Below are 25,801 nucleotides of genomic sequence, written 5' to 3' on the forward strand. Positions count from 1 at the left end.
TTCAAGGTTCTTGAAACAACTCGAAGTATAAAAGATTACTGTATTCTACCTAAGTATTTACAAGTTGAGATTCTTCTTACTTAGAGATATGTGCTCTTTAAAGGACTCTTGATTAGATGGGAGGTCGAAAGAGAATGATCACAAATTTCTCAATTTGATCTTAGTAAACGTGACATACATACAAACTAACATACACACATGACTTTTGGGGTCATAAGAAAGAATAATGACTCAAGGCTTGATCTAGATTCTCATGGGAGCCTGGTTACGTAGACACAGCGAAATGAGGCATCAGTTTATAAGAAACATGATTATTCTGCATTTGCACAATATTCTGAGTGGACATGGTAATTTTAGGAGTTCTTTTCTCCTTGGGCCAGTATGCAGAGCATAACGGTGTTTTTTTTTTAATAATAGAAATAAAATGCATTTCCATTTTTGTATGTAATTCTATTACATATAGACAACCCTAAAATAACAAGATAGTTAAAACATCATATCTTAAGTAGCATACCCAATGCTCCCAGTGCACTGCGACACGGGCTCTACTAAGTACCCCGCCTGCTACGGGAACGATGGGGCAAATGCCTTTATCATGAAATATTTCATAATTTCGATTCTTTGGAATGCCATTTACGTTTTAGTGTTAATTCCTTTTGATTTAGTTATTTCATTTGATCTAAGTGAAAATAACAATCTGATTTGTTTAGCTTCTCTTACATTAATGTTAAGTTTAAATTTTAAAAAGGTGCGTTCTTCCTCGCCCACTCTCTTTTTTTAATGATTGCTGTATAATTTTAATGAATGCTAAATGATTATTGTCTCATATACCTACGCTGTGAAACGAAGTGACATTACTGACAATAATTGTAATAAAAAAAATAATTGTCTAAACTACCTTGAGTATTGATATCAGTGGTATGATTTTTCTTTTTAGGAAACAGGAGTACCAATGGCCTTGTCTTTGCTTTAGCGGTGATATTGACGAGAAAAAGTCGAATGCCGTATTTAGAAAGATTTTAAAAAGAGGCATTATAGTGGATTTGTTTTGCAATCATGTAGTGTAACGATACCAATGTTTTGGTTACGTCTTCCACGGAACTAATACAACCCTAAGCTATAAAGGGAATAAGAATGATAAAATATGAGATGATTATGCCATTATAAAGATAATATTAATTTTAATGAAGCTTTAATGTATACTTTTAATAAAATATCACATTGTGGTCTGTGTACATAAGTCAGAATTAAATAAAACTTCACTTGATTAAACGACTCCAATAGAGAATACAAGCACGTCTGTGATCGTCAACACGAAATTCTTTTCAGAATAAGTCCTGAATTCGAAACGAAGCTGTCGAAGAATGTCAGTTTTCAAGTTACTGACTGTTATTTTATAAATAGCATTATTTATGTAAAACAGCTATAAAATGAGGGCAGTTCCTACTTGGGTGGATAAAGTTCACGACAGAGACAAAGTTGAACAATGGTATGTAGCCAAGTAATTTAGGTAATTCATTCATGATGAAATCTGAGAGTGAAGTAACTTGACACTAGAGTTTATGACCATTTACCCTGAAGCTTATGACCTTTAAAATTTCACAATAACATTTGGCTACCCCTACTAAGAACCACCAGAGATGCATACGTAGGCTATACTAGGTACCTACCTAGGTACTAGCTAGGTAGTACCTACTAGGTACTAGGCTAGTACTACTAGCTAGGTAGCTGCTACTACCTCTATAGGTTAGGGTAAACAACCAAGTGGACTGGCCAACTCACTGACTACCGCGGTTTTGGCCACCCTCCGAAAAAGTACTTTAACACGTCCTGACACCGGAGATGGTCATCAGTCATGAGTTGGTGGTGATAGCAGGAGCTCAAGACCTCTAAGTTAGAAATTAAGGCTTTCGAAATTTTTACTTATGATTAAAAAAGTTCAGAAGATTGACGCCATCTCGATGTTTGCCGAGTCGCTTGTGTCAACAAACTTCCCATTTCTTGTGCTAAATCCGTACACCACTTGTACCCATAGACGCTAGGGCACTTTCGTCAACACAATCGTAAACCCGACCTCTAACCAGTACTTATCCAAGGGGACTACGGCATTCTTTGCGGCATTTTGCGCTCTTCAATCTGTTCCGATACGTAATACAAACCATCGGTCCTTTAACAATAGGAAGTAGCTAGCGGCAGCTGGAACGGTCGTAAGCTTCGAACAAGGGGAGAACGGTAGTTAACTGCTTGTCCGACAGTCGCGCGCCGCGCGACTGGGAGGTAAACAAATCACTTTTGCTTTCGGCCGCGGGTGTGAAGGACGTGTTCGTCATCGCTCTCTGCCCGCTTCATCGTCGTAATCTTTGTTTATATTGTGTTTTTCTACTAATGGTGTTTGTTTGACTTTGAAAATGAAACTGTTAAGTACATCTGTTTTCATTTTCCATTACTTAATTATGAACCAACATGGAGCTATCGCCTTAGATGCGGCGATTTCCTCTTTTCATGAATTGAACCCTTGAATTATGTCTCGGTGCCGAGGGCAGGCGCGCTCGTGCCGAGTCATGTATTTTGGGCGAAAGTGTGTAATTGAAAATGTAAGTACTTTTGTTCCGACACGGCATACAAACCTTCGGTCCTTTTACAATAGGAAGGTACTAGCGGCAGCTGGATAGGTCGTAAGCTTTCGAACAAGGGGTTCGGTAGTTAACTGCTTGTCCGACAGCGCTGCGCGCGACTGGGAGGTAAACAAATCACTTTTGCTTTCGGCCTGCTGGCGTGTGGACGTGTATCATCGCTCTCTGCCCGCTTCATCGTCGTTTGCTTTCGCATGATTGTATTTTTCTTTTCTAATTATCTAGTGAAACTGAATTGTAAGTACAATCATTTTCATTGAATTCTTTGTGAATTAAGGATCTTGGTGCACCACGCCCTCCGATTACCCGAGTGCCGGACTGAAGGGCGTAAGTGGCGGGAATTACATTTTCCCAGAACTGATCCTCGTATTGTGTATGCTCGGTGCCGAGGGCGGAGCACTCGCTCCGAGCGTAGATTGGGTTGGAAATGTGTAGATGAAAATCGTAAGTAAGTGCTCTTTTCATTTATATTTTTTTGACCTGTATGCCCGTTGCCGAACGAATGCGCTCGGCACGGAAACTTATTTAGTATGGAAGTGGAATCGCAAGTACAGTATTCTTTTTCATTTTCATATATTATTTTGATTGTAGCAATACTCATTTTGGATCAGTTTCCGAGCTTACCCGGAAATTGATCCTTCCCCCTTTTATTTTGAATGAAGTGGAATCGCAAGTGCAGTTCTTTTTCATTTTCATTTTTTTATTGAGATTGCATTGTTTACTGGGATCAATGTTTCTGCTATTCCCGGGAATTGATCCTTCCCCTTTTTTATTTGTATGAAGTGAAATCGCAAGCGCAGTAGTCTTTTCATTTTTCATATATTTTTGATTGCATCAATTCATTATGGATCAAGGTTTCCAGAAACCTTGATCCATAAAGGTAAGGAATTGATCCTTTCACCCTTGCGCTCGGTACCTAGGGCGCAAATGCGCTCGATCCGAGCCCTTATTCATTGTGAAGTGATCGTATGCAGATGCATTTTCATTTTATCCCTTGTTATTGATTGCATCAATATGTATTTGGTTCAAGTTCCGCTCAGTCAGGGAATTGATCCTTATGCCCTTGCATTCGGGCCGATGGCACGATTGCTCTCGGGCTCTTATATTGTTGTTGGGTACATGGGTGCTGTGCGGGGGTGGGGAACGAGAACCCCCCACCCCCCCCCGCTCAGCTCCCACAGTGGCCCTTCCCCTTGGGAGGTTATCGGCGTTCTTCTCCTCGCCCGATCCGTCGAGCGCGGGGGAGGCGCTCGGTGCCCGATGTACAATTGTATTAGGGGTCTTCCACTCGTTCGGAGAGGGCTCATCCCCCGCGCGAGGGGACTTCCCCCCCCCACTAATCGCTATTACTGTTATTTCCGCAGGGTGGGCTACTGCCACGAGGGTGGACCTTGGTGAGGTATGGGCGTCCTTCCATTGGCAGGGCGTGCTAGTGTCCAGGGGCTGCGGTTCTATGTCTGGGCCTACTGCGGTCACCCATGGAGTGGTGACCACGCAACCAGGTGACGACGTCCCTCCTCACCTGGTGTACTCGCCTCACGTGGTACAGTCTTGCCTACAGCCGCTGTGAAGTGCCGTTCGCCGTACCGAAGAGGGGGGGCGTGCCGCCGCCAGCTCGTGGTTGCCGCGATGCAGCGACCACACTCCGCTGCCCTAGAGCTCGCCCCTGGACCTGCCGCCAGTACCAGGATGTTGCTGGCTGCTGCTCCACTTCCTGTGTTGCCGGTGCTGCCTGCCGACCTGCCGATTCTGGGCTGACTGTCCATGCATTTGCTGCGCTGGCTGTCCCTGCCGTTGCTGCGCTGGCTGTCCCTGCCGTTTGCTGCGCTGGCTGTCCCTACCGATGCTGTGGCTGGCTGTGCCTGCTGTTCCTGAGATGCCCATACCTGCTGATGTCGTCCCTGTTCGTGGTGGTACTACCCCAGACTTTGGTCTGTCTGTACAGGTGCGTCCGGGCCCTGTGGCTTCGGCTACAGCAGCCCCGGCTCCGCCCTGGATAGCAGATCTTAGTCTGTCCTGAGGAAGCTGACGAGAAGAGGAGGAAGGTGTCGTCGTCGTCGTCTTCATCTTCTTCATCGTCGTCGGCTGCCGCCTCTTCCCCTTCGACTTCTAAGGCTTCACAGCCGAGGAAGAAGAAGGTTGCCTCCTCCCTCCTAAGAAGTCTCCCTCGGGAGCTTCTCGGGACCCGTCTCACCTCGGTGGGACGGGAGGGTTCCTTCCGCTGGTCCTCCTGCTCCTTCGGGACGCGGGGCCCGTCTCTTCTTCCGCAAGGAAGACGACTACGGGGACCAGAGGGGTACCGGCTAACACCGGTACTTCCTCGCCTGGTGTCAGTGGTCTGCCACTGCATCAGGGTCCGTCTCGGCCTCTCGTTCGCGTGGGAGGTACCGAGTGTACGGTCGCCTACAGCGACCGTGCAGCCAGGAACCAGACCTCTGAGTCCGCTCAGCGTCAGGTTCACGGCACGGGGTCGGAAGGACTGGTGACAGCCGCTTATGCGACTCTCACCAGACCAGCTCTCACTCTCACGGCGACAGCTGGCTACCCGGGACGTGACGGTCCACGACCGACCACGGGCTGAGGCTGGGAAGAGGTCCTCCCGTTCGCCGGTGCCAGCCACGGCTGGAAACCAGCGACGTGACGTGCCGTGAGGACAAGCACCGGTCTCACTGTGACAGTGGAGCCTGCAGGTCGCCTGACCGTCGCTCTCACAGAAAGCGAACGGGTACGGCAACCAGCACCAGCTCTTCTGATACTCGAGATCGGGGCCGCTGTGCTCAGTCCAGCCGTCCTCCACAGGAGACGGTTCGACCAGGCATGCAGCTCGATCGCCACCAGCGGATTGACGATCGCCTGCAGCCCTCGAAAGCCTGCTGGTGCTGCCAGCGAGCAATGAGGGAGCGTAAGGTCTGCCTCCCTCCACGTACCTTCAACCTCCTCGGGTTACACCGGAGGAGCGAGGTATTGAGGAGTGATCGTGAGGGGTGCGCCCCTCATGATCCCACCACAACGACCTACGTGCCAGGCACGGTTCTGGGACCGGCCAGGACGTATGCGCAAGTGGATGGGGAAGACCGAGAGGGCTGTCGCTGTTCCCCCTTCTTAGGAGGAATGGTTCTCGGAAATGGCTCTTGTTCGAAGGGCTTAAACGGTCCCACTCTGCAAGATGCTGTGACTTCCGAGATCCAGATGGACTTTGTCGAGGTTACGGCGCTGATTCGTCAGCACAATGATCTCGGGGAAGGATCACCGCTCCCACCAGCAGAGCCACGTCTCGGCTCGAGTCGTTTTGGGGCCCGAGAGGAACCCAAATCGACGGTGGGGGTCTGCCGCGATCGGAGCTTGCCGACTGGTTGAACCAGTAGTCTCTCGTATCCGGACAAGAAGGCTCTCTCAGTTCTGGACGGTCGAACAAGCTACTTCACCTCCTCTACTGCGACAGAGGCGTTTCTAACGTGTCTTCGGACACCGTATTTAAATATCCCTTCGGTCCTCCTGAGGTTTCGACCTCGACGAGGACTGGAATGAAGTCGGAGCGGTATCGGCTCTCCTCCCACTGTCAGGTGTCGATTAGCCCACCCAGACGACGTTCACAGTGGAAGGACGGCGTTCCCCCTCACCTGCTGCCGGAAGTGGGGGGGTGCCTGGCCAGCCATTGGGCAACTTGGCAGCGCCACGGCGCCGAGATCTGATTGTAGATCCTCCTTCGGGAGGGAGATCTATTAAACCTTCGAATCTCGGTCACCCCTCACCTCCAACCGGTCCAACAGCAGGCGTACGTTCAGGGGCATCGAAGGACGTAGCATTGAGACAGGAGATCAAGACCATGCTGAGCAAGAGAGCTGTAGAAACGGCACGGATCAGTCACCGGGCTGTTTTACAGCCGACTCTTCCTGGTGGAAAAAGTCTACGAGAGGCTGGCGCCCGGTGATAGATCTCTCTCCCTGAACCGGTTGGTTCGCCAGACCCGGTTCACGATTGGAGACGGCACGCGCAGTGCTCGACTCTATCAGGGAGAACGATTACATGCTTTCAGTGGACTTGAAGGATGCGTATTTACAAATACCCATTCATCAGTCCTCCAGAAAGTACCTCCGCTTCATCCTCGACGGGACGGTGTACCAGCTCAGGCCACGTTGCTTCGGTCTCTCAACCGCCCCACAGGTGTTCACGCGAGTGTCACTCTGGTGTCTGCTTGGGCGGGCCCATTCGCACGGGATACGTCTGATGGGGTATCTCGACGATTGGTTAGTCCTGGCGAGCTACCGCTCGCAGTGCTACAGGACAGGGATCGAACTGCTCGAGTTCTGTCGCGATCTGGGGATCGTTCTGAACTTCGAAAAGTCCGATCTCGAGCACAAGCAGAGAATGAAGTACCTGGGTATGCGGATCGACACGGTAGCAGGGCGAGTCTTCCCCGCAGACTCGCGGGATCAGCAGATTCAGCGAGGCAGCCAACCAGTTCCTGTCTCGGCAGGAACAGGTAGCTCAGCAATGGCAAGTCGTGATCGGACACCTGTCGTCACTCGGGAAGCCAGTCCCTAACGGGCGTCTTCACCTGCGGTCTCTTCAGGGAGACTGAAGAGAGTTGGTCACAGGCGACGGATCCCCCAAGCTTTCCATTGTCACGGACACAGGAGGTGAGGCAGGAACCTAGCCGGGTGACTGGACGACAGGAACCCCTTAAGAGGAGTGCCTCTCGCACTCATCCCCCCGGGACATGCAGCTGCTCTCAGACGCATCGACCGAGGGATGGGGCGCACACCTGGAAGAGTTGCGGACTTCAGGAGTGTGGTACGAGAACGACAAGCACCTTCACATCAATGTACTGAAACTCAAAGGCAGCGTTCCTCGCTCTCCAAGAGTTCCAGGACCGCTTGATGGGACACTCAGTGGTGTTGATGTACGTCAACACCACGGTGGTGGCTTACGTCAACAAACAGGGGGGGCCTAGTGTCTCTCCCGTTGTATCAGTTGACTCGGGCAGGTGCACGAGTGGGCCGAGGCGCACTCAATAGAGCTGTTCGGCACGCTACATTCCAGGGAAGGAATGTAGTAGCAGACACGCTCAGCCGTCGGGATCAGGTGATAGGGACCGAATGGTCTCTACACCAGGACGTGGCGGAAAGGCTCTTCGACCTGTGGCGGCGACCAGTCGAGGATCTGTTCGCCATCCGGCACAACAGGAAGCTCCAGGTGTTCTTCTCGGCCGTGCCGGATCCATGCGGGCACTGCAGAGGAGACGCTTCAACACCCGTGGGACGACCTCTTCGCCTATGCCTTTCCCCCGTTCAGCCTGATTCGCAAGGTGATCAGTCGAGCACTGGTCATCCCGAATCTCAGGATGATCCTGATGGCTCCCAAATGGCCACAGGCAATTTGGTATCCGGACCTGCTGGTCTTCTCGCAAGAGAAACCGAGAGAATTCCCCATTGGCACAACCTTCTCGCCCAGCCACAAAAGTCGAGCGGTACCACCGAGCAGTCCAGTCCCTACGTCTTCACGGCTGGCTGTTATCCACCATCTCTTGCGAACGAGAAGCTTTTTCGTAGCGCAGCACAGAGATGGCTGGGAAACGTCCGTCAGTCCTCTGCAGCTGTGTACCAGGGAAGTCGGCCGTCCTTCTTGTGTTGGTGTCGTAGACGGGGCCTATCTCCTCTCAGAGCCACTCTTCAGCAGGTAGCGGTTTTTCCTCGTTTTTCTTCGCCGAGGAAGCTCCTCTAAGTTCCCACAGTCAAAGGATACAGAGCCGCCTTGACGCTCGTCCTGAAACTGACGGGATTGGACATCTCGAACTCGTTCGAGATCCCCTTGCTTAAGAGCAGCCTCCAAAGGTCTTGCCAAACCAGGGAACTCACAAGACCCTCTTCTTGCTGGACCTGGCATCGGCGAAGAGAGTACGGGGAATTCATGCAGATAAGGATGTGGATGAGATGCTGCTTTGTCCTGGGAGGACGCTACGGCGCTATCTGAAGAGAACTCGACACCTCGGGCCTGAGTGTCGACGCTTCTTCGTTAGCAACGGGGTCACCAAGAAAGAAGTATCAAGAACACTCTTTCGTCCTGGCTGCGTGAGGTCTTCAGGAGGGCGTATGAGGCTGATGGTAGTGACGACATCCGTACGTCCCGTCCGAGAACTCACGAAGTCAGAAGTATGGCCCCTCGTTGGCGTTTCGTAAGAACTTCTCCGTGGCGCAGGTATGGAAGGCAGGGGTCTGGTACAACCAGACTACCGGCACCTTTCCTTATACCTCTTGGCATATTGCCCATAGGTCCTTGGATCGGTTTCCATTAGGACCCGTGGTGGCTGCTCAACACGTCGTCTAGCTAACCACCGACCCTAGCAGGCTGAACAGCATCGAGTCCTGGTGTGACTGTATGAATAGATAGTGAATGAGAAAGTGACTGCTTCTCTTTCTATCGTTTTTCTACCCCTCTACCTGTGGGTAGAGGGATACGGTCATTACCCTGCTGGATAAGGACGAGATGCCGGTGAGCTATATGACAGAGCCCCATCCTATCCCTTTCACTAGGGATAGGAGCAGAATATCCACCACTTCCTTCTACAAGGGGGGGAAGTGGATGCCTACAAGAGTCAAAACCATGACTTTATCTTTGCTCCTGTACAGGAACAAGTTCTTACATTGCTGGTACGAAGAGATACGCTTGCCTCTCTCTTAGTACTCGGTCCAGAGGTCTGGTGCACACCCCGATCAATCGGACAGAGGCTTGGATCCCTCCCTCGCTCTTACGACCAGGGAGGCTTCCAAGGTTGGGCGAACACCAGTCTGTTCACAAAAGACTCAGATTCCACCCACCAAGAAGTGAGTCTTCCTATTGTAAAAGGACCGAAGGTTTGTATGCCGTGTCGGAACAAATGACAATTTGTCCAAAATTGCATTTTTCCTAACTATACAAACCTGAGGTCCTTTTACACATAGCCCCACCTCATGCCACCCCTCACTCTGCAGTTTTTGCTTGGGCCAAAAGCAAAAGTGATTTGTTTACCTCCCAGTCGCGCGCGCGCGCCTGTCGGACAAGCAGTTAACTACCGAACCCCTTGTTCGAAAGCTTACGACCTATCCAGCTGCCGCTAGTACCTTCCTATTGTAAAAGGACCTCAGGTTTGTATAGTTAGGAAAAATGCAATTTTGGACAAATTGTCATTTTTCATTATATTTTTGCCCTGTGCGTTCGTTACCGATTGCGTGATTGCGCTCGGCACGAGCCCTTTCCTTATTTTTTTTGTATGATTAAAATGCAATGAAAGTGGATTCGCAATGCAGTATTCTTTTCATTTTAATTTATTTATTTGCATAAATTTAATTTGGATCAATTTTCGCTCTTACCCGGGAATTGTCCTTACGATTATTTTCTGTGAAAGTGAAATTGCAAGTGCATCTGTTTCATTTTCTATTTATATATAGTATTCTGTTTCATTTCATATATATTTTATGTACAATCATATTATGTTTGGATCAAGTTTCCGTTCTTACCCGGGAATTGATCTTTTCCCTTTAAGTTCTATGAAGTGAATCGCAAGGGCAGTATTCTGTTTCATTTTCATATTCTTTTCACTGCTGTGCGGGGGTAGGGGAAGCGAAGGTTCTGCCAGGAAGTCGTCGGAAAGCTCTCCCGCGACTCCCTTGGTATCCGATTCTTCGTCTTCCTTCCTGCCCCCGCTCAGCTTTATTCTTGTTGTATTTTGTATGGGGGCTTTATTCCTTGCGTCGGGGTGGGGCATGTCTTCCCCCCGTCCCCCCGCATGAGGGAAACAACCCCTCTTACTAATCTATCTATGCTACCGCAGGTGCTACATCCGTGGGAGACGACCTTGGACAGGTATGGACCACCGCGGCGGCAGGGCGTGCCTAGCATCCACGGGCTGCTGCAGCGTCTAGCGAGGTCTGGGGCGGTCTCCACTACTACCACGGCCGCTTATGCTGCTTCCCCCCCTCCTGGTCTACACTCCCCATGCTGTGTCGGTGACGCCGTCTGCCGCTACTAGGGCCGCCGCCGTACCGAGGGGGAGTTGCCGCCGCCGCCTGTTTTCTTCGTGTTGCCTGCCCCAGACTTCCGCTGTTCCAGCAGCTCGCCCCTGGACCGGCCGCCAGTACCCAGGTTCCGCTGGCTGCCGATGATTCTACGAGGCGATCGCTGGGCCTGCCGTACCTGCCGCTGATGTCATTCCCGCTGCTGATGTGATTCCCGCTGCTGATGTGATTCCCGCTGTTGGCTTGACTGTCCCTTCTGGGTCTACCGCTGCCGCTGTTCCTGCCGCTCCTGAGCTGGTTGCTGTTCCTGTCGCTCCTGGTTCCTGAGCCTGTCCATGCTGGTCCTGCCCACGGTGTGTCTTCCCCAGTCCCAGGTCCTTCCGGACAGGTGCAGTCGGGCCGTGTTGCTTCGGCAATAGCCCCGGCTCCGGCCTGGATGGAGACCTGACGACTGTCCTGCGTGAGCTGACGAGGAAAGAAGGAGAGGAAGCTGTCATCTTCGTCTTCATCGTCTGCTGCTTGCCTCTTCCCCTTACGACTTCTAAGCCATAAGCCGAAGAAGAAGAAGGCTGCCTTCCCCCCTAAGAAGTCTCCTTCGGGAACTTCTAAGGGCCCGTCCCACCCCGGTGGGACGGGGGGTCCTTCTGCTGGTCCTCCTGCTCCTTCGGGAGCGGGGCCCGTCTCCCCTTCCGTAAGGAAGAGATAGACGGGGACCAGAGGAGTATCGGTTAGCTCTGGTATTTCCTCGCCTGGTGCTAGCGGCGATGCCGCTACGCCAGGTTCCGGCTCGGTCCCTCGTCTTCGCGAGAGATCCCGAGTGTACGTTCTCCCTCGGGAGACCGTGCAGCCAAGTTTCGGCGCCAGAGTTCGCTCGGCGCCAAGACGCGGCACGGAGCAGAAGGCTGGTGAGAGCCGCTCAGGTGACTCTCGCCAGGCCAGTGGCCGCTCTTGCAGCGACCAGAAGGTAACCCGGGTTTTCCCCCCTAAGAAGGCTCCTTCGGGACCTTCTAAGGGCCCGTCTCGCTCCGGCGAGCTCTTCTGCTGGTCCTCCTGCTCCCTCGGGAACAGGGCCCGTCTCTTCTTCTACCAAGGAGAAGAAGACGGGGACCAGAGGAGTACCAGCTTCGGCTGGCACTTCCTCGCCTGGTTCTAGCGGTTCTGCCGCTAAACCAGGATCCCGCCCCCCCCCCCCCCTCAGCTTCTCGTTAGCAAGAAGTACCGAGCGGGAGACCGTCCAGCCAAAAGTCTTGACGCCCGAGCTCGCTCGCCGTCAAGACCGAAGCGGTGAGCAGAAGACTGGCGAGAGTCGTGCAGACGACTCTCGCCAGGCCAGTGGACGCTCTCGCAGCGACCAGCTGGCTGCTCGGGTTGACGTGACGGTCGCTGACCAGCCACGGGTTGAGGCGAGGAAGGGGTCCCCGCGGCCGTCGGTACCAGCCACGGCTGGTACCAGCGGCTCGACGCGCCGAGAAGACGCTCGCCGGTCTCACCGCGACAGCGAGCCTAGCAGGTCACCTGACGCCGCTCCCATCGGGACCGGGCGGAGACGGTAACCAGCAACAGCTCGCCTGACGCTAGAGATCAGCGTCGACGTTCTCAGCCGAGCCTCTCGCCCCAGGCGAGCGGCAAGGCTAGGCCTGCTGCTTGATCGCCACCGCGGGTTGACGATCAGCAGCAGCCCTCCAAGCACGCTGGTCCTGCCAGCGAGCTAGGGGGGAGCGTCAGGTCTGCCTCTCCTGTACCTTCAACCTCCTCGGGCTACACCGGGAGGAGCGAGGTACGTACCTAGGAGTGATCGCGAGAGGTGTGCCGCTCGCGATCCCGCTATGACGCCGTATGGACCAGGCACGGTTCTAGGACCGACCAGGACATACGCGCAAGTAGCTGGAGGCGACCGTCAGGGGTCTGCCGCTGTTCCTCCTTCTGAAGGAGGAGTATCTCGGGATCTGTTCTTGCTGGAGGGACTGGACGGTCCTACTCCGCAAGACGCGGTTACTCCCGAGATACAGAGGAATTTTATACATTCAACTTCCCTGCCAGATATATACTTAGCTATAGACTCCGTCGTCTCCGACAGAATTTCAAATTTCGCGGCACACGCTACAGGTAGGTCAGGTGATCTACCGCCCTGCCCTGGGTGGCAGGACTAGGAATCATCCCCGTTTTCTAATCAGAATTCTTCTGTCGCCCGGACCATCAACATTGTTGTTGGTTCCTCTCGATTGGTTTTTTCTTTTTTCACCGGCAATTGATCTTCTTGACCGACTTTTGGTGACGTATCTGGATTGTTGGATTGGCATACGCTTTTGTGGACTGTTTTGTGGACTTGATTTTGGAATTGTTCCGATACGTAATACAAACCCTCGGTCCTTTAACAATAGGAAGGTAACTAGCGGCAGCTGGGACGGTCGTAAGCTTCGAACAAGGGGAGAACGGTAGTTAACTGCTTGTCCCGATCGTGCGGGCGCCGCGGCGCCGAGAGGTGAAGAATCACTTTGCTTTCGCGGCTGTGAAGGACGTGTTCGTCATCGCTCTCTGCCGCTTCATCGTCGTATGCTTTGTTTATATTGTGTTTTCTACTAATGGTTTGGTTTGACTTGAAAATGAAACTGTAAGTACACTGTTTTCATTTTCATTAAATTATGAATCAACATGGAGCAATCGCCGTAGAGACGGCGATTTCCGCTCTTTTCATGAATTGAACCCTTGAATTATGTCTCGGTGCCGAGGGCGGGCACTCGCGCCGAGTCATGTATTTTGGGCGAAAGTGTGTAATTGAAAGATGTAAGTACTCTTTTTCATTATTTTTTTGCCCTGTGCGTTCGTTGCCGAGAGCTTGATTGCGCTCGGCAAGAGCCTCTTATTTTGTATGAATAGAATGCAATGAAAGTGGATTCGCAATGCAGTTTTCTTTTCATTTTCATTTATTAATTGCACCAAATTTAATTTTGGATCAATTTCCGCTCTTACCCGGGAATTAATTCTTACGTTTTATTGCTGTGAAAGTGAAAATAGCAAGTGCAGTATTGTTCATTTGTTCCGATACGTAATACAAACCCTCGGTCCTTTAACAATAGGAAGTAGCTAGCGGCAGCTGGAACGGTCGTAAGCTTCGAACAAGGGGAGAACGGTAGTTAACTGCTTGTCCGATCGTCGCGCGCCGCGCGACTGGGAGGTAAACAAACCACTTTTGCTTTCGGCCGTGTGTGGGAAGGACCGTGTTCGTCATCGCTCTGCCGCTTTGGTCGTTTGCTTTGAGTTTGAGTATTTGCCTCTCTTTCTGTATAAATCAGGAGTGACTGTAAGTACTTTTACAATTCTTATTGATCTTGCAATGAGTGAATTGGAAGAAATGGAGATATCGCCGCGCCCTCCAGTCGCCCGTAGAGTGTGTCCCGGGCTGGAGGGGCGTAGATGTGGAGGTTTTAGGTCATTTGTTGACGTGGACCCCCACGAGGTTTGTACTCGTTGTCGGGGGCGAGAGTGCTCCCGCAACGAGCCATGTGTCACATGTATGAATTGGTCCGAAGGCGCAGTGGGTGCTGTACGAGGGCAGGAAGAGACTTAGCCGCCCAAGAAGTCATCGGAAAGTCCAGTGACTCCTTTGGTAACGGACACTTCGTCCTCTTTCCTGCCCCCCGGCCAGCCCCCACGTTTCGCGCCTTCCCCTGCGGGGGGGGTAGCGGAGTCCTCCTCTCGATCCGTCGAGTGTGGATGAGGGCGCCCGCTACCCGGACGTACAGCTGTACTCGGGGTCTTCCGTCCGCTCTGGGGGGGGTGTTTCTCCCCCCAGGCGCGAGGAAGCCCCTCCAACTAACCCGACTGTTGCTTCCGCAGGTGTGCCATCAGCGAAGGACGACTTGGGACAGGTGTGGGAGTCGCTGGGACTGCAGGGAGTGCCCACATCCAGGGGTTGCTTCAACGGTTGGCGGGGTCGGCAGTGGTCACTCATGGTGCGGTGACCACTACTACTACCACAGTGACGACACCAGCATATGAGATGCCACCGCATCTGGTGTATAACGCCCCCATATAATGTCGGTGACACCCATGGCGGCTATACAAAAACCCATTGCTGCCGTGCCAAAGAGGACGGTGCCACCACCACCTGGATTCTTTGCTTTGCCGACCCCGGACTTCCGCTGCCCAAAGAGTACCCCCCTGGACCTGCCGCCAGTGCCACGGATGACGGTGACTGCCGACAGGACGCCTTGGCTCTCCAGTGGTACCTGCCGATGGCCTGCCGTACCTGTTTGCCGTTCCAGCTACTCTTACCTTTTCAGATCGGCATTCTCTTTCAGATGTTCCCTGCCGTCCCTGCTGTTCCGGACTGTTCCTGTTGTTCCTGCCTTGCTGGTGGTGCTGTCACAGTATCAGGTCTTTCCGGACAGGTGCAGTCGGGCCCTGTTGCTTCGGCAACTGCCCCGGCTCCCTCCTGGATGGAAGACCTGACGTCTGTTCTGCGGAGCCTGGCGAAGAAGAAGAGGAAGAGGAAGAAGGTGTCGTCGTCGTCTTCATCGTCTTCTTCGTCGTCTGCTGCCTCTCCTTCCCCTTCTACTTCTAAGGCTAAACAGCCGAAGAAGAAGAAGGGTGCCTCCTCCTCCCCCCCCCCTAAGAAGACTCCTTCGGGATCTTCTAAGGGCGGGCCCGGCTCGCACAGGCGAGCTGGGGAGCTCTTCTGCTGGTCCTCCTGTTCCTTCGGGAACGGGGCCCGTCGCTTCTTCTGCAAAGAAGAAGTCGACTGGGACCAGAGGTGCACCAGCCTCGGCTGGTGCGTCCTCACCTGGTGCTAGCGGTTCTGCCGCTAAATCAGGTTCCGTCTCGGCCGCTTCTCGTTCGCGGAGAAGTACCGAGTGGACGCTCTTCCAAAGAGGACCGTCCAGCCAAAGTTTTGATGCCCGAGCTCGCTCGCCGTCAAGACAGCGGCGCGGAGCAGAAGACTGGCGAGAGTCGTGCACACGACTCTCGCCAGGCCAGTGGACGCTCTCGCAGCGATCAACTGGCTGCTCGGGCTGACGTGACGGTCGCTGACCGGCCACGGGTTGAGGCGGAGGAAGGAGTCCCCACGGCCGCCGGTACCAGCCACGGCTGGTACCAGCGGTTTTGATGCGCCGAGAGGACGCTGGCCGTCTCGACGCGACAGAGAGCCTAGCAGGTCACCCATCCGCCGCTCCCGATGGGACCGGGCGGAGACGGTGACCAGCGGCAGCTGCCTGACGCTAGAGATCGGTCTCGAACGTTCTCAGCCGAGCCAATCGCCCCAGGCGAGCGGCAACGCTAGGCCTGCTGCTCGACCGTCACCGCGGGGGGGGAGGGTTGACGATCAGCAGCAGCCCTCCACGCACGCTGGTCCTGCCAGCGAGCGAGGGGGGAGCGTCAGGTCTGCCTCTCCCGTACCTTCAACCTCCTCGGGCTATACCGGGAGGAGCGAGGTACCGAGGAGCGATCACGAGAGGTGCGCCGCTCGTGACCCAGCTATGACGCCGTACGGCTCAGGCACGGTCTTAGGACCGACCAGAACGTCACGCGCAAGTAGTTGGAGGCGACCGTCAGGGGTCTGTCGCTGTTCCTCCTTCTGAAGAGGAGTATCGAGGGATATGCTCTTGCTGGAGGGACTGGACGGTCCTACTCCACAAGACGCTGTAACGCCTGAGATACAGAGGAACTTCGCAGAGGTCATTAAGCTGATGCGTCTGCATAATGACCTTGCGGAAGGATCGTCGCTACCACCAGCAGAGCCCACGTCCCGGCTCGAATCATTTTGGGGTCCCAAGAGGGAGCCCAAAATGATGGTGGGGTTGCCACGATCAGAGCTTGCGGACTCGGTCCTGGATCAGGTGGAGAATCTCGTCTCAGGACGGGAGGACTCGCTAAAATCCGGACGGTCCTCTAAGCTGCTTCCTCCTCCTCTACAAGCGACAGAGGCGATTTTTACGTGCCTTCGGAAGACCCGATACTGCCGAAAACAGGTTAACCCGGAGTTAGCGAGGCTGACTCCAGGTGTGTCCCTGCAGCAGCTCCTGTCGGAGAACCTATGGTTCTCGCAGCAGGAGGCACTTGCCCTGGAATCTACCCGCTATGGCAGCATTCCAGGCAGTTTCCTGGTTGGATTTGTGGTCCATCACAATATCCAAAGTAGCGGCCGGCTCCGGGAGTTCTGCTCTCGAAGACGACGCTTCTTTCAGGAGACTGTGCCAGTCTGGAGGAAGAGCAATCTCTTACCTCGCCATCAGACTGCTAACCTGTGGGCCAACTTGGTTCTTCGACGTAGGGACGCAGTCCTTACCCGAGTGACCAAGGGGGCCGGGCGTTGAGGCGGCACTCGGGGCTACGAAATGGACCTCTTTAGGAGTTCCCCAGCTCTCTTTCCTGGAGAGATGGTGGACGCTGCGGTGGAACGGCGGCGCACTGACGAGAGTGACCGCTTAGTCCACCAGGCAGTCTCGAAGGTTTCTGGGCAATCTCGGAGTAACTGCGGCCAAACCAAAGAGCTTGGCTAGCGCTTCCACGGCGGCGAAGACGGTTGCACCGTCAAACAAACCCCGTGTGAAGACTCCAGCTGTTTCAACTTCTGCTAGAGGAGGCCGCAACCAGCCCTCCTCCCAGCCCCTCCGTTCCCCAGAGGAGGTGCTGGAAAGAAGTCGAAACGAGGAGGGAAACGCTAGGACGGCGTTCCCCCTCACCTGCTGCCGGAAGTGGGGGGGTGCCTGGCGAGCCATTGGGCGACTTGGCAGCGCTACGGCGCCGAGAACTGGATAGTAGACGTCCTTCGGGAGGGATATCTACTTACCTTCGAGTCTCGGCCCCCCTCATCTCCAAACGGTCCATCTACAGACCTATGTCGGGGATCAGCAAAGGACAACGCTCTTCGACAGGAGATCAAGACCATGCTGGCGAAACGAGCTGTAGAAATCGTGGAGGACCAGTCACCGGGCTTTTACAGCCGCCTCTTCCTAGTGGAGAAGGCATCGGGGGGCTGGCGTCCGGTGATAGACCTCTCTCCCCTGAACCGCTTCGTTCGCACGACGCGGTTCACGATGGAGTCGGCACGCTCAGTGCTCGACTCGATCAGGGAACGATTTCATGCTTTCAGTGGGACCTGAAGACGCGTATTTTCAAATACCCATCCATCAGTCCTCCAGAAAGTACCTCCGCTTCATCTTCGACGGGACGGTGTACCAATTCAGGGCACTTTGTTTCGGTCTCTCAACCGCCCCACAGGTGTTCACGGCGAGTGTTCACTCTGGTGTCGGCTTGGGCCCATTCGAACGGGATACGTCTTCTGAGGTATCTCGACGATTGGCTAGTCCTGGCGAGCTCCCGCTCGCAGTTGCTACAGGACAGAGATCGACTCCTCAAGTTTTGTCGCGATCTGGGGATCGTGATAAATTACGAGAAGTCCGACCTCGAACCCAAGCAGAAGATGAAGTACCTGGGTATGCTGATAGATACGGTAGCAGGGCAAGTCTTTCCCGCAGACTTGCGTATCAGCAAATTCAGGGAGGCAGACCGGCCGGTTCCTGTCTCGGCAGGAACAGGCAGCACAGCAATGGCAAGTCGTGATCGGCCATCTGTCGTCACTCGAGAAGTTAGTCCCTCACGGGCGTCTTCACCTACGGTCTCTCCAGTGGAGACTAAGGGAGAGTTGGTCTCAGGCCAAGGATCCTCCTTACTTTTCCCGTGGCTATCACGGACAAGGTTGAGGCAGGACCTAGCCTGGTGGCTCGACGACAAGAACCTCTTAAGAGGAGTGCCCATACGCACTCCCCCCCCGGAGATGCTTCTGTTCTCAGACGCATCGACCGAGGGATGGGGACCACACCTGGAGGAGTTGCTGACTGCAGGTGTGTGGGACCATCACGAGAAGCACCTTCACATCAATGTCCTGGAACTCAAGGCGGCGATTCAACGCTCTCCAAGAGTTCAGGACCGCTTGGTGGGACACTCAGTGGTGTTGATGTGCGACAACACCACAGTAGTGGCATATGTCAACAAGCAGGGGGGGCTAGTGTCTCTTCGCTCCATCAGTTGACGGAGCAGGTGCACGAGTGGGCCACGGCTCACTCGATAGAGCTGTCAGCACGCTACATTCCAGGCAAGAGGAATGTAGTAGCAGACAAGCTCAGCCGTCGGGATCAGGTGATAGGGACCGAATGGTCTCTACACCAAGACGTGGCGGAAAGGCTCTTCAACCGTGGGGGTGCGGACCGGTCGTCAGACCTGTTCGCCACCCGGCACAACAGAAAACTTCAGGTTTTCTTTTCAGCTGTGCCGGACCCATGGCAGCTGCAGAGGACGCTCTCCAACCCCTGGGACAACCTCTTCGCTTACGCCTTTCCTCCCTTCTGTCTGATTCGGAAAGTGATCAGTCGAGCGCTGGTCACTCCCAATCTCAGAATGATCTTGGTGGCTCCCAAAACGACCACAAGCCGTTTGGTATCCGGACCTGCTGGCTCTTCTTGCGGACGCACCGAGAGAGCTACCACTTGGCACAACCTTCTAGCCCAGCCACACGTAGAACGGTACCACCAAGCAGTCCAGTCCCTTCAACTTCACGGCTGGCTGTTATCCACCATCTCTTGCGAACGAGAGGCTTTTCTCGTAGCGCAGCAACAGAGATGGCTGGACACGTCCGACAGTCCTCTGCAGCTGTGTACCAGGGGAAGTGGGCCGTCTTCTGTGGTTGGTGTCGTAGACAGGGTCTGTCTCCTCTCAGAGCCACTCTTCAGCAGGTAGTGGATTTCCTCGTGTTTCTTCGCCGAGAGAAGATCCTCTCAGTACCCACAGTTAAGGGATATAGAGCCGCCTGGCTCTCGTCCTAAACTGAGGGGACTGGACATCTCGAATTCGTTCGAGATATCCTTGCTAATGAGGAGCTTCGAAAGGTCTTGCCCACCCAGGGAACTCAGGCCCCCTGCGTGGGATGTGACTCTCGTACTTAGGAGTTTGACTCGAAGACCCTTCGAGCCACTCCGAGAGTCGTCAGACAGGGATCTGACCCTCAAGACCCTCTTCTTGCTGGCCTTGGCATCGGCGAAGAGAGTAGGGGAACTACATGGCCTTTCTTATGATGTTAAACATACCAGAGGCTGGGGATCTGTGACGCTCGATTTCGTCCCGAAACTTCGTAGCTAAGACTCAGAATCCGTCGATCCCTGACGACAGGTTCGAGTCTTTCACGATCCCCTCCCTCCTGGACTTCACCGATAATGATGCGGATGAGATGCTGCTTTGTCCTGTGAGGGCGCTATACGGCGCTATCTGAAGAGAACTCGACATCTCAGGCCCTGAGTGTCGACGCCTCTTCGTTAGCACTGGGGTTTACCAAGAAAGAAGTCTCCAAGAACACGCTTTCTTTCTGGCTGCGTGAGGTGATCAGGAGAGCGTACGAAGCTGATGGTAGCGACGACATCCGTACGCTCCGTCCGAGAGCCCACGAGTCAGAGGTATCGACCCTCCTTAGCGTTCCGTAAGAACTTCTCCGTGGCGCAGGTCCTGAAGGCAGGCGTCTGGGCCAACCAGACTACCTTCACGTCCTTCTACCTTCGGGATATTTCCCACAAGTCCTTGGATACTTTTTCCTTGGGACCTGTGGTGGCTGCTCAACACGTTGTGTAACGCTTACCCAGCACCCGAGCAGGCAGAACAGCATCGATTCCTGGTATGACTGGGAGAATGAATGCACGTGAAATGAGAGAGTGACTGGCTTCTCTTCACCATCTTTTTCTACCTCTACCTGTGGGCAGAGGGATACGGTCGTTACCTTGCTGGAAGGGAGTCAGATGCAGGTAAGCTATTCAACAGAGCTCCATCCTACCTCTTTAACTAGAGATAGGAGTAAATATCCACCACTTTATTTTCTCCAACAAGGGGGGGGGGAGAAAGTGGATGCCGACATGAGACAAACCCATTACTTTACATTTGCTCATGTAAAGGAAAAATGTTCTTACAATGCTGGTACAAAGAGATACGCTTGCCTCTCTCTTAGTACTCGACCCAGAGGTCTGACCATTGATCCTGCGGTGCACACCCCGATCAATCCGGAGGCGGGACAGAGGCTTGGTATCCCTCACCCTTGCTCTTTACGACCAGGGAGGCATTCCAGGGATGGACGAACACCAGTCTGTTCATCAAAAGACTCAGATTCCTCCCACCAAGAAGTGAGTCTTCCTATTGTTAAAGGACCGAGGGTTTGTATTACGTATCGGAACAAATGACAATTTGTCGAAAATTGCATTTTTCCTAACTATACAACCTGAGGTCCTTTAACATATAGTCCCTCCTCATGCCACCCCTCACTCTGCGTATTTTGCATGCCAAAACCAAAAGCAAAAGTGATTTGTTTACCTCCCAGACGATCGGACAAGCAGTTAACTACCGTTCTCCCCTTGTTCGAAGCTTACGACCGTTCCAGCTGCCGCTAGCTACTTCCTATTGTTAAAGGACCTCAGGTTTGTATAGTTAGGAAAAATGCAATTTTCGACAAATTGTCATTTTCATATATATTTATGATAGCATCATATTATTATGGATCAAGTTTCCGCTCTTACCGGGAATTGATTTTTCCCTCTTTAAGTTCTATGAAGTGAATCGCAAGTGCAGTATTCTGTTTCATTTTCATATTACTTTTCACTGCTGTGCGGGGGTAGGGGAAGCGAAGGTCTGCCAGGAAGTCGTCGGAAAGCTCTCCCGCGACTCCCTTGGTATCCGATTCTTCGTCTTCTTTCCTCCGCCCCCCCGCTCAGCTTCCTCGTATTTTGTTTTTGGGGTCTTCCTTCGCGTTCGGGGTGGGGCATGTCTCCCCCCCGTGCGTGAGGGAACCCCTCTTACTAATCTGTCTGTGCTACCGCAGGTGCTACAGCCGTGGGAGACGACCTTGGACAGGTATGGACCACTGCGGCTGCAGGGCGTGCCTAGCATCCACGATCTGCTGCAGAGTCTAGCGAGGTCTGGGGCGGTGACCTTGGAGTGGTCTCCACTACAACTTTCACGGCCGCTTATGCTGCTTCCCCCCGCTGGTCTACACTCCCCATGCTGTGTCGGTGACGCCGTCTGCCGCTTCTAGGGCCGGTCGCCGCCGTACAGAGAGGGGTATGCCGCCGCCGCCTGTGTTTTCTTCGTGTGCCTTGCCCCACGACTTCCGCTGTTCAGCAGCTCGCCCCTGGACCGGCCGCCAGTACCACGCTGGCTGCCGATGATTCTACGAGGCGATGGCTGGGCCTGCCGTACCTGTCGCTGATGTGGTTCCCGCTACTGGCTTGGCTGTCCCTTCTGTGTTTACCGCTGCCGCTGTTCCTGCCGCTCCTGAGCTGGTTGCTGTTCCTGTCGCTCCTGGTTCCTGCGCCTGTCCATGCTGGTCCTGCCCATGGTGTGTCTTCCCCAGTCCCAGGTCCTTCTGGACAGGTGCAGTCGGGCCGTGTTGCTTGGCGGCAATAGGCCCGACTCCGGCCTGGATGGAGGACCTGACGACTGTCCTGCGTGAGCTGACGAAGAAGAGGAAGGTGTCATCTTCGTCTGTTGCTGCCTCTTCCCCTTCGACTTCTAAGGCCCATAAGCCGAAGAAGAAGAAGGCTGCCTCCCCCCCCTAAGAAGTCTCCTTCGGGAACTTCTAAGGGCCCGTCCCACCTCGGTGGGACGGGGGGTCCTTCTGCTGGTCCTCCTGCTCCTTCGGGAGCGGGGCCCGTCTCCCCTTCCGTAAGGAAGAGATAGACGGGGACCAGAGGAGTATCGGTTAGCTCTGGTACTTCCTCGCCTGGTGCTAGCGGCGATGCCGCTACGTCAGGTTCCGGCTCGGTCTCTCGTTCGCGAGAGATCCCGAGTGTACGTTCTCCCTCGGGAGACCGTGCAGCCAAGTTTCGGCGCCAGAGTTCGCTCGGCGCCAAGACGCGGCACGGAGCAGAAGGCTGGTGAGAGACGCTCAGGTGACTCTTGCCAGGCCAGCGGGCCGCTCTTGCAGCGACCAGCTGGTAACCCGGGTTTTCCCCCCCTAAGAAGGCTCCTTCGGGACCTTCTAAGGGCCCGTCTCGCTCCGGCGATTCGGGGAGCTCTTCTGCTGGTCCCCCTGCTCCTCGGGAACAGGGCCGTCGTTTTCTTCTATCAAGCAAGGAGAAGAAGACGGGGACCAGAGGAGTACCAGCTTCGGCTGGCACTTCCTCGCCTGGTTCTAGCGGTTCTGCCGCTAAACCAGGATCCGCCTCGGCTTCTCGTTAGCGAGAAGTAACCGAGTGGACGGTCTCCACCCGGCGGGAGACCGTCCAGCCAAAGTCTTGACACCCGAGCTCGCTCGCCGTCAAGACCGAAGCGCGGAGCAGAAGACTGGCGAGTGGTCGTGCAGACGACTCTCGCCAGGCCAGTGGACGCTCTCGCAGCGACCAGCTGGCTGCTCGGGTTGACGTGACGGTCGCTGACCAGCCACGAGTTGAGGCGAGGAAGGGGTACCAGCGGCTCGACGCGCCGAGAGGACGCTCGCCGGTCTCTCCGCGACAGCGAGCCTAGCAGGTCACCTGACGCCGCTCCCATCGGGACCGGGCGGAGACGGTAACCAGCAACAGCTCGCCTGACGCTAGAGATCAGCGTCGACGTCTTAGCCGAGCCTCTCGCCCCAGGCGAGCGGCAAAGCTAGGCCTGCTGCTCGATCGCCACAGCGGGTGGACGATCAGCAGCAGCCCTCCAAGCACGCTGGTCCTGCCAGCGAGCTAGGGGGGAGCGTCAGGTCTGCCTCTCCTGTACCTTCAACCTCCTCGGGCTACACGGGAGGAGAGCGGTACCTATGAGGGATCGCGAGAGGTGCGCCGCTCGCGATCCCGCTATGACGCCGTATGGACCAGGCACGGTTCTAGGACCGACCAGGACATACGCGCAAGTAGCTGGAGGCGACCGTCAGGGGTCTGCCGCTGTTCCTCCTTCTGAAGGAGGAGTATCTCGGGATCTGTTCTTGTTGGAGGGACTGGACGGTCCTACTCCGCAAGACGCGGTTACTCCCGAGATACAGAGGAATTTGCAGAAGTCATTAAGCTGATTCGTCAGCATAATGACCTTGCGGAAGGATTGCCGCTCCCACCAGCAGAGCCCACGTCTCTGCTCGAGTCGTTTTGGGGCCCGAGAGGGAAACCAAACCGACGGTGGGTCTGCCGCGATCGGAGCTTGCCGATTCTGTCTCGAACCAGAGTCTCTCGTCTCCGGACAAGAAGGCTCTCTCAGTTCTGGCCGATCGATCAAGCAACTTTCCACCTCCTCTACTGCGACAGCGGCGTTTGCTACGTGTCTTCGGACACCGTATTTAAATACTCCTTCGGTCCTCCTGAGAGGTTTTCGACCTCGACGAGGACTGGAATGAGTCGGAGGACGGTATCGGCTCTCTCCTGTCAGGTGTCGATCAGCCCCACCCAGACGACAGTGGCGGCAGACCCTTACCTACAGTGAGAGTTCGTAACCCTCCGCGGGAAAACGTTTTCTCCTGACGATACGTTTTCCCAGACTGAGAGGCCATCGCCGCAAGGCGATGGCTGCTCCTACCCTTCTCCTACCGCTAGTTCCACTGGGAAGGCGAGCGAGTATCCAATTCCTCCCCCCCATTCCCTTCCCTCTCCTTACGGCTACGAGGGAAAGGGGAGGGATCCTACAGAGATTTCTCTGTAGGATCCCACGTTCGGGACTGCGCTACCGGGGGGACCTTCGGGTCCTACCTGACGTAAGCCCCGGTCGTTGAGGAGGAATCCTGCCCCATTCTCGATTTCTACGGGAATCGAGAGGACCACCAGCCGATAATCGTTGACGAATTCGGTGGGGGTTTCGCGCAGACTGCTTAGAATTCTACGGAATTTCTAGCGCATTCATGTGTTCGAGTTTACGATCTAAACACTTACGCGAGACCACGGTCCAACGTGAGCGAGACGAGAATCCCCGATATACACGATAATCGGGAACCTCGCCTATGCTCGAATTCCCGGAATTTCTAGCATTGGGAAGAAGACTGCTGCTGAAAGAAACTATCTCACAGTGGCCGACCAACCTGGAATAGAGAAGATCGGACGGGAATATCCAGTTTGGCTTGAACTATCGTCTTAGTATTCTGTTCACCATTGAAGCTTCCTTTCCTTCGAGGAAGACTTCTCCTTCACTCTCTTTGATAGAGATCGAAGGTGGTCGATCTCCAATCCTTATTTTGTTTTCTTGAAGGAAAGAATTTAGGATGGAGATCGTTGTTCAGAATCCTACAAAATATACTACGTATATTAACCTCGCGACATGATTCTACTAAGCAGTTGAATTGTCGAGGGGTAGGCGCATATCCTAGTTTATCTACGGATTGCGACTTAGAAGAGAAGTATTCTAATTGAACTGCAACTCGGGGTTGTCTGCAACCTCCCAGGAGTTTTCAGTTTCAATTTTATATACTTATGTTTTGTCACGACAACACCATTTCAACTTTTATATTTACGAAATTCGTTTCGCCTAAATATAATTATATAATTGCTCGAGCATATCTTTTATGCTCGGTAGTTCTAGCCGAACGCATTCCTTCGTGGAATAATGGATTACATGGCAACTCAGGATGACGAGTCGGCGAGAGCTCAGGCTCAACTACTGCGTATTGAACTGCCTGACAGCAGCTTAGTAATCAGCTGGGCCTCCGAGATGCACGGGTCAGTTATGTCTCTCTCTCCCTGGTTTGATTGACTACCGAACCGTATCTCTGCCAACAATCATGGACTTAGGTCTCTGATTAATGGGGATTCTCGCAATAATGAAGGACCATCTACTGCTGTGACGCTAGATTCCATCGCCTTCGACATTGCGAGAATTTTCAACAGAGATATCTCTTGGACTCTTTCATCTTTCTGTTACCGCACGGTAACAGAAGTCTGTACAAGTCTCCCGCTGCATCGCACTGCGATAATGCGAATGATTTTGCAGACATCTGAGTTTGTCTTCAAAATATCTCGTATTCGTAGGTGTACAATTGTTTCATTGTTCAACCGAATTACGAGATGTGTCAGAAAGACATCGCCTACTCTCCGACCTGACAGCTCTGCTTCCAAATGTTCAGCCCATGAGAAGCAGTTCTTCAGGCGGCTTTCCCCTGTGTTTTCATTACTGAAGAACGCCCCGCTTTCATTGCAACTACGACTTCTCACCGGACAGCAATGAAATAGCGGTTAGCGTTTTCAGTCA

The 25,801-nt window shown here is 53.8% G+C and overlaps 1 protein-coding gene across 1 annotated transcript in view; it reads left to right on the top strand.

Annotated features, from left to right (window-relative positions):
- Positions 1 to 1,325: 1,325 nt before the first annotated feature.
- The window catches only part of LOC135215640 (intraflagellar transport protein 122 homolog), a gene marked incomplete in the record, with an annotated part of 235,267 nt that continues 210,791 nt past the window's right edge, over positions 1,326 to 25,801 (top strand). The window contains 1 exon segment of the mRNA XM_064250562.1: positions 1,326 to 1,489. Coding sequence (XP_064106632.1) covers positions 1,431 to 1,489 — 59 coding nt within the window.

Source organism: Macrobrachium nipponense, chromosome 5 (assembly GCF_015104395.2).
Source record: "Macrobrachium nipponense isolate FS-2020 chromosome 5, ASM1510439v2, whole genome shotgun sequence".
Taxonomy (NCBI): Eukaryota; Metazoa; Arthropoda; class Malacostraca; order Decapoda; family Palaemonidae; genus Macrobrachium; species Macrobrachium nipponense.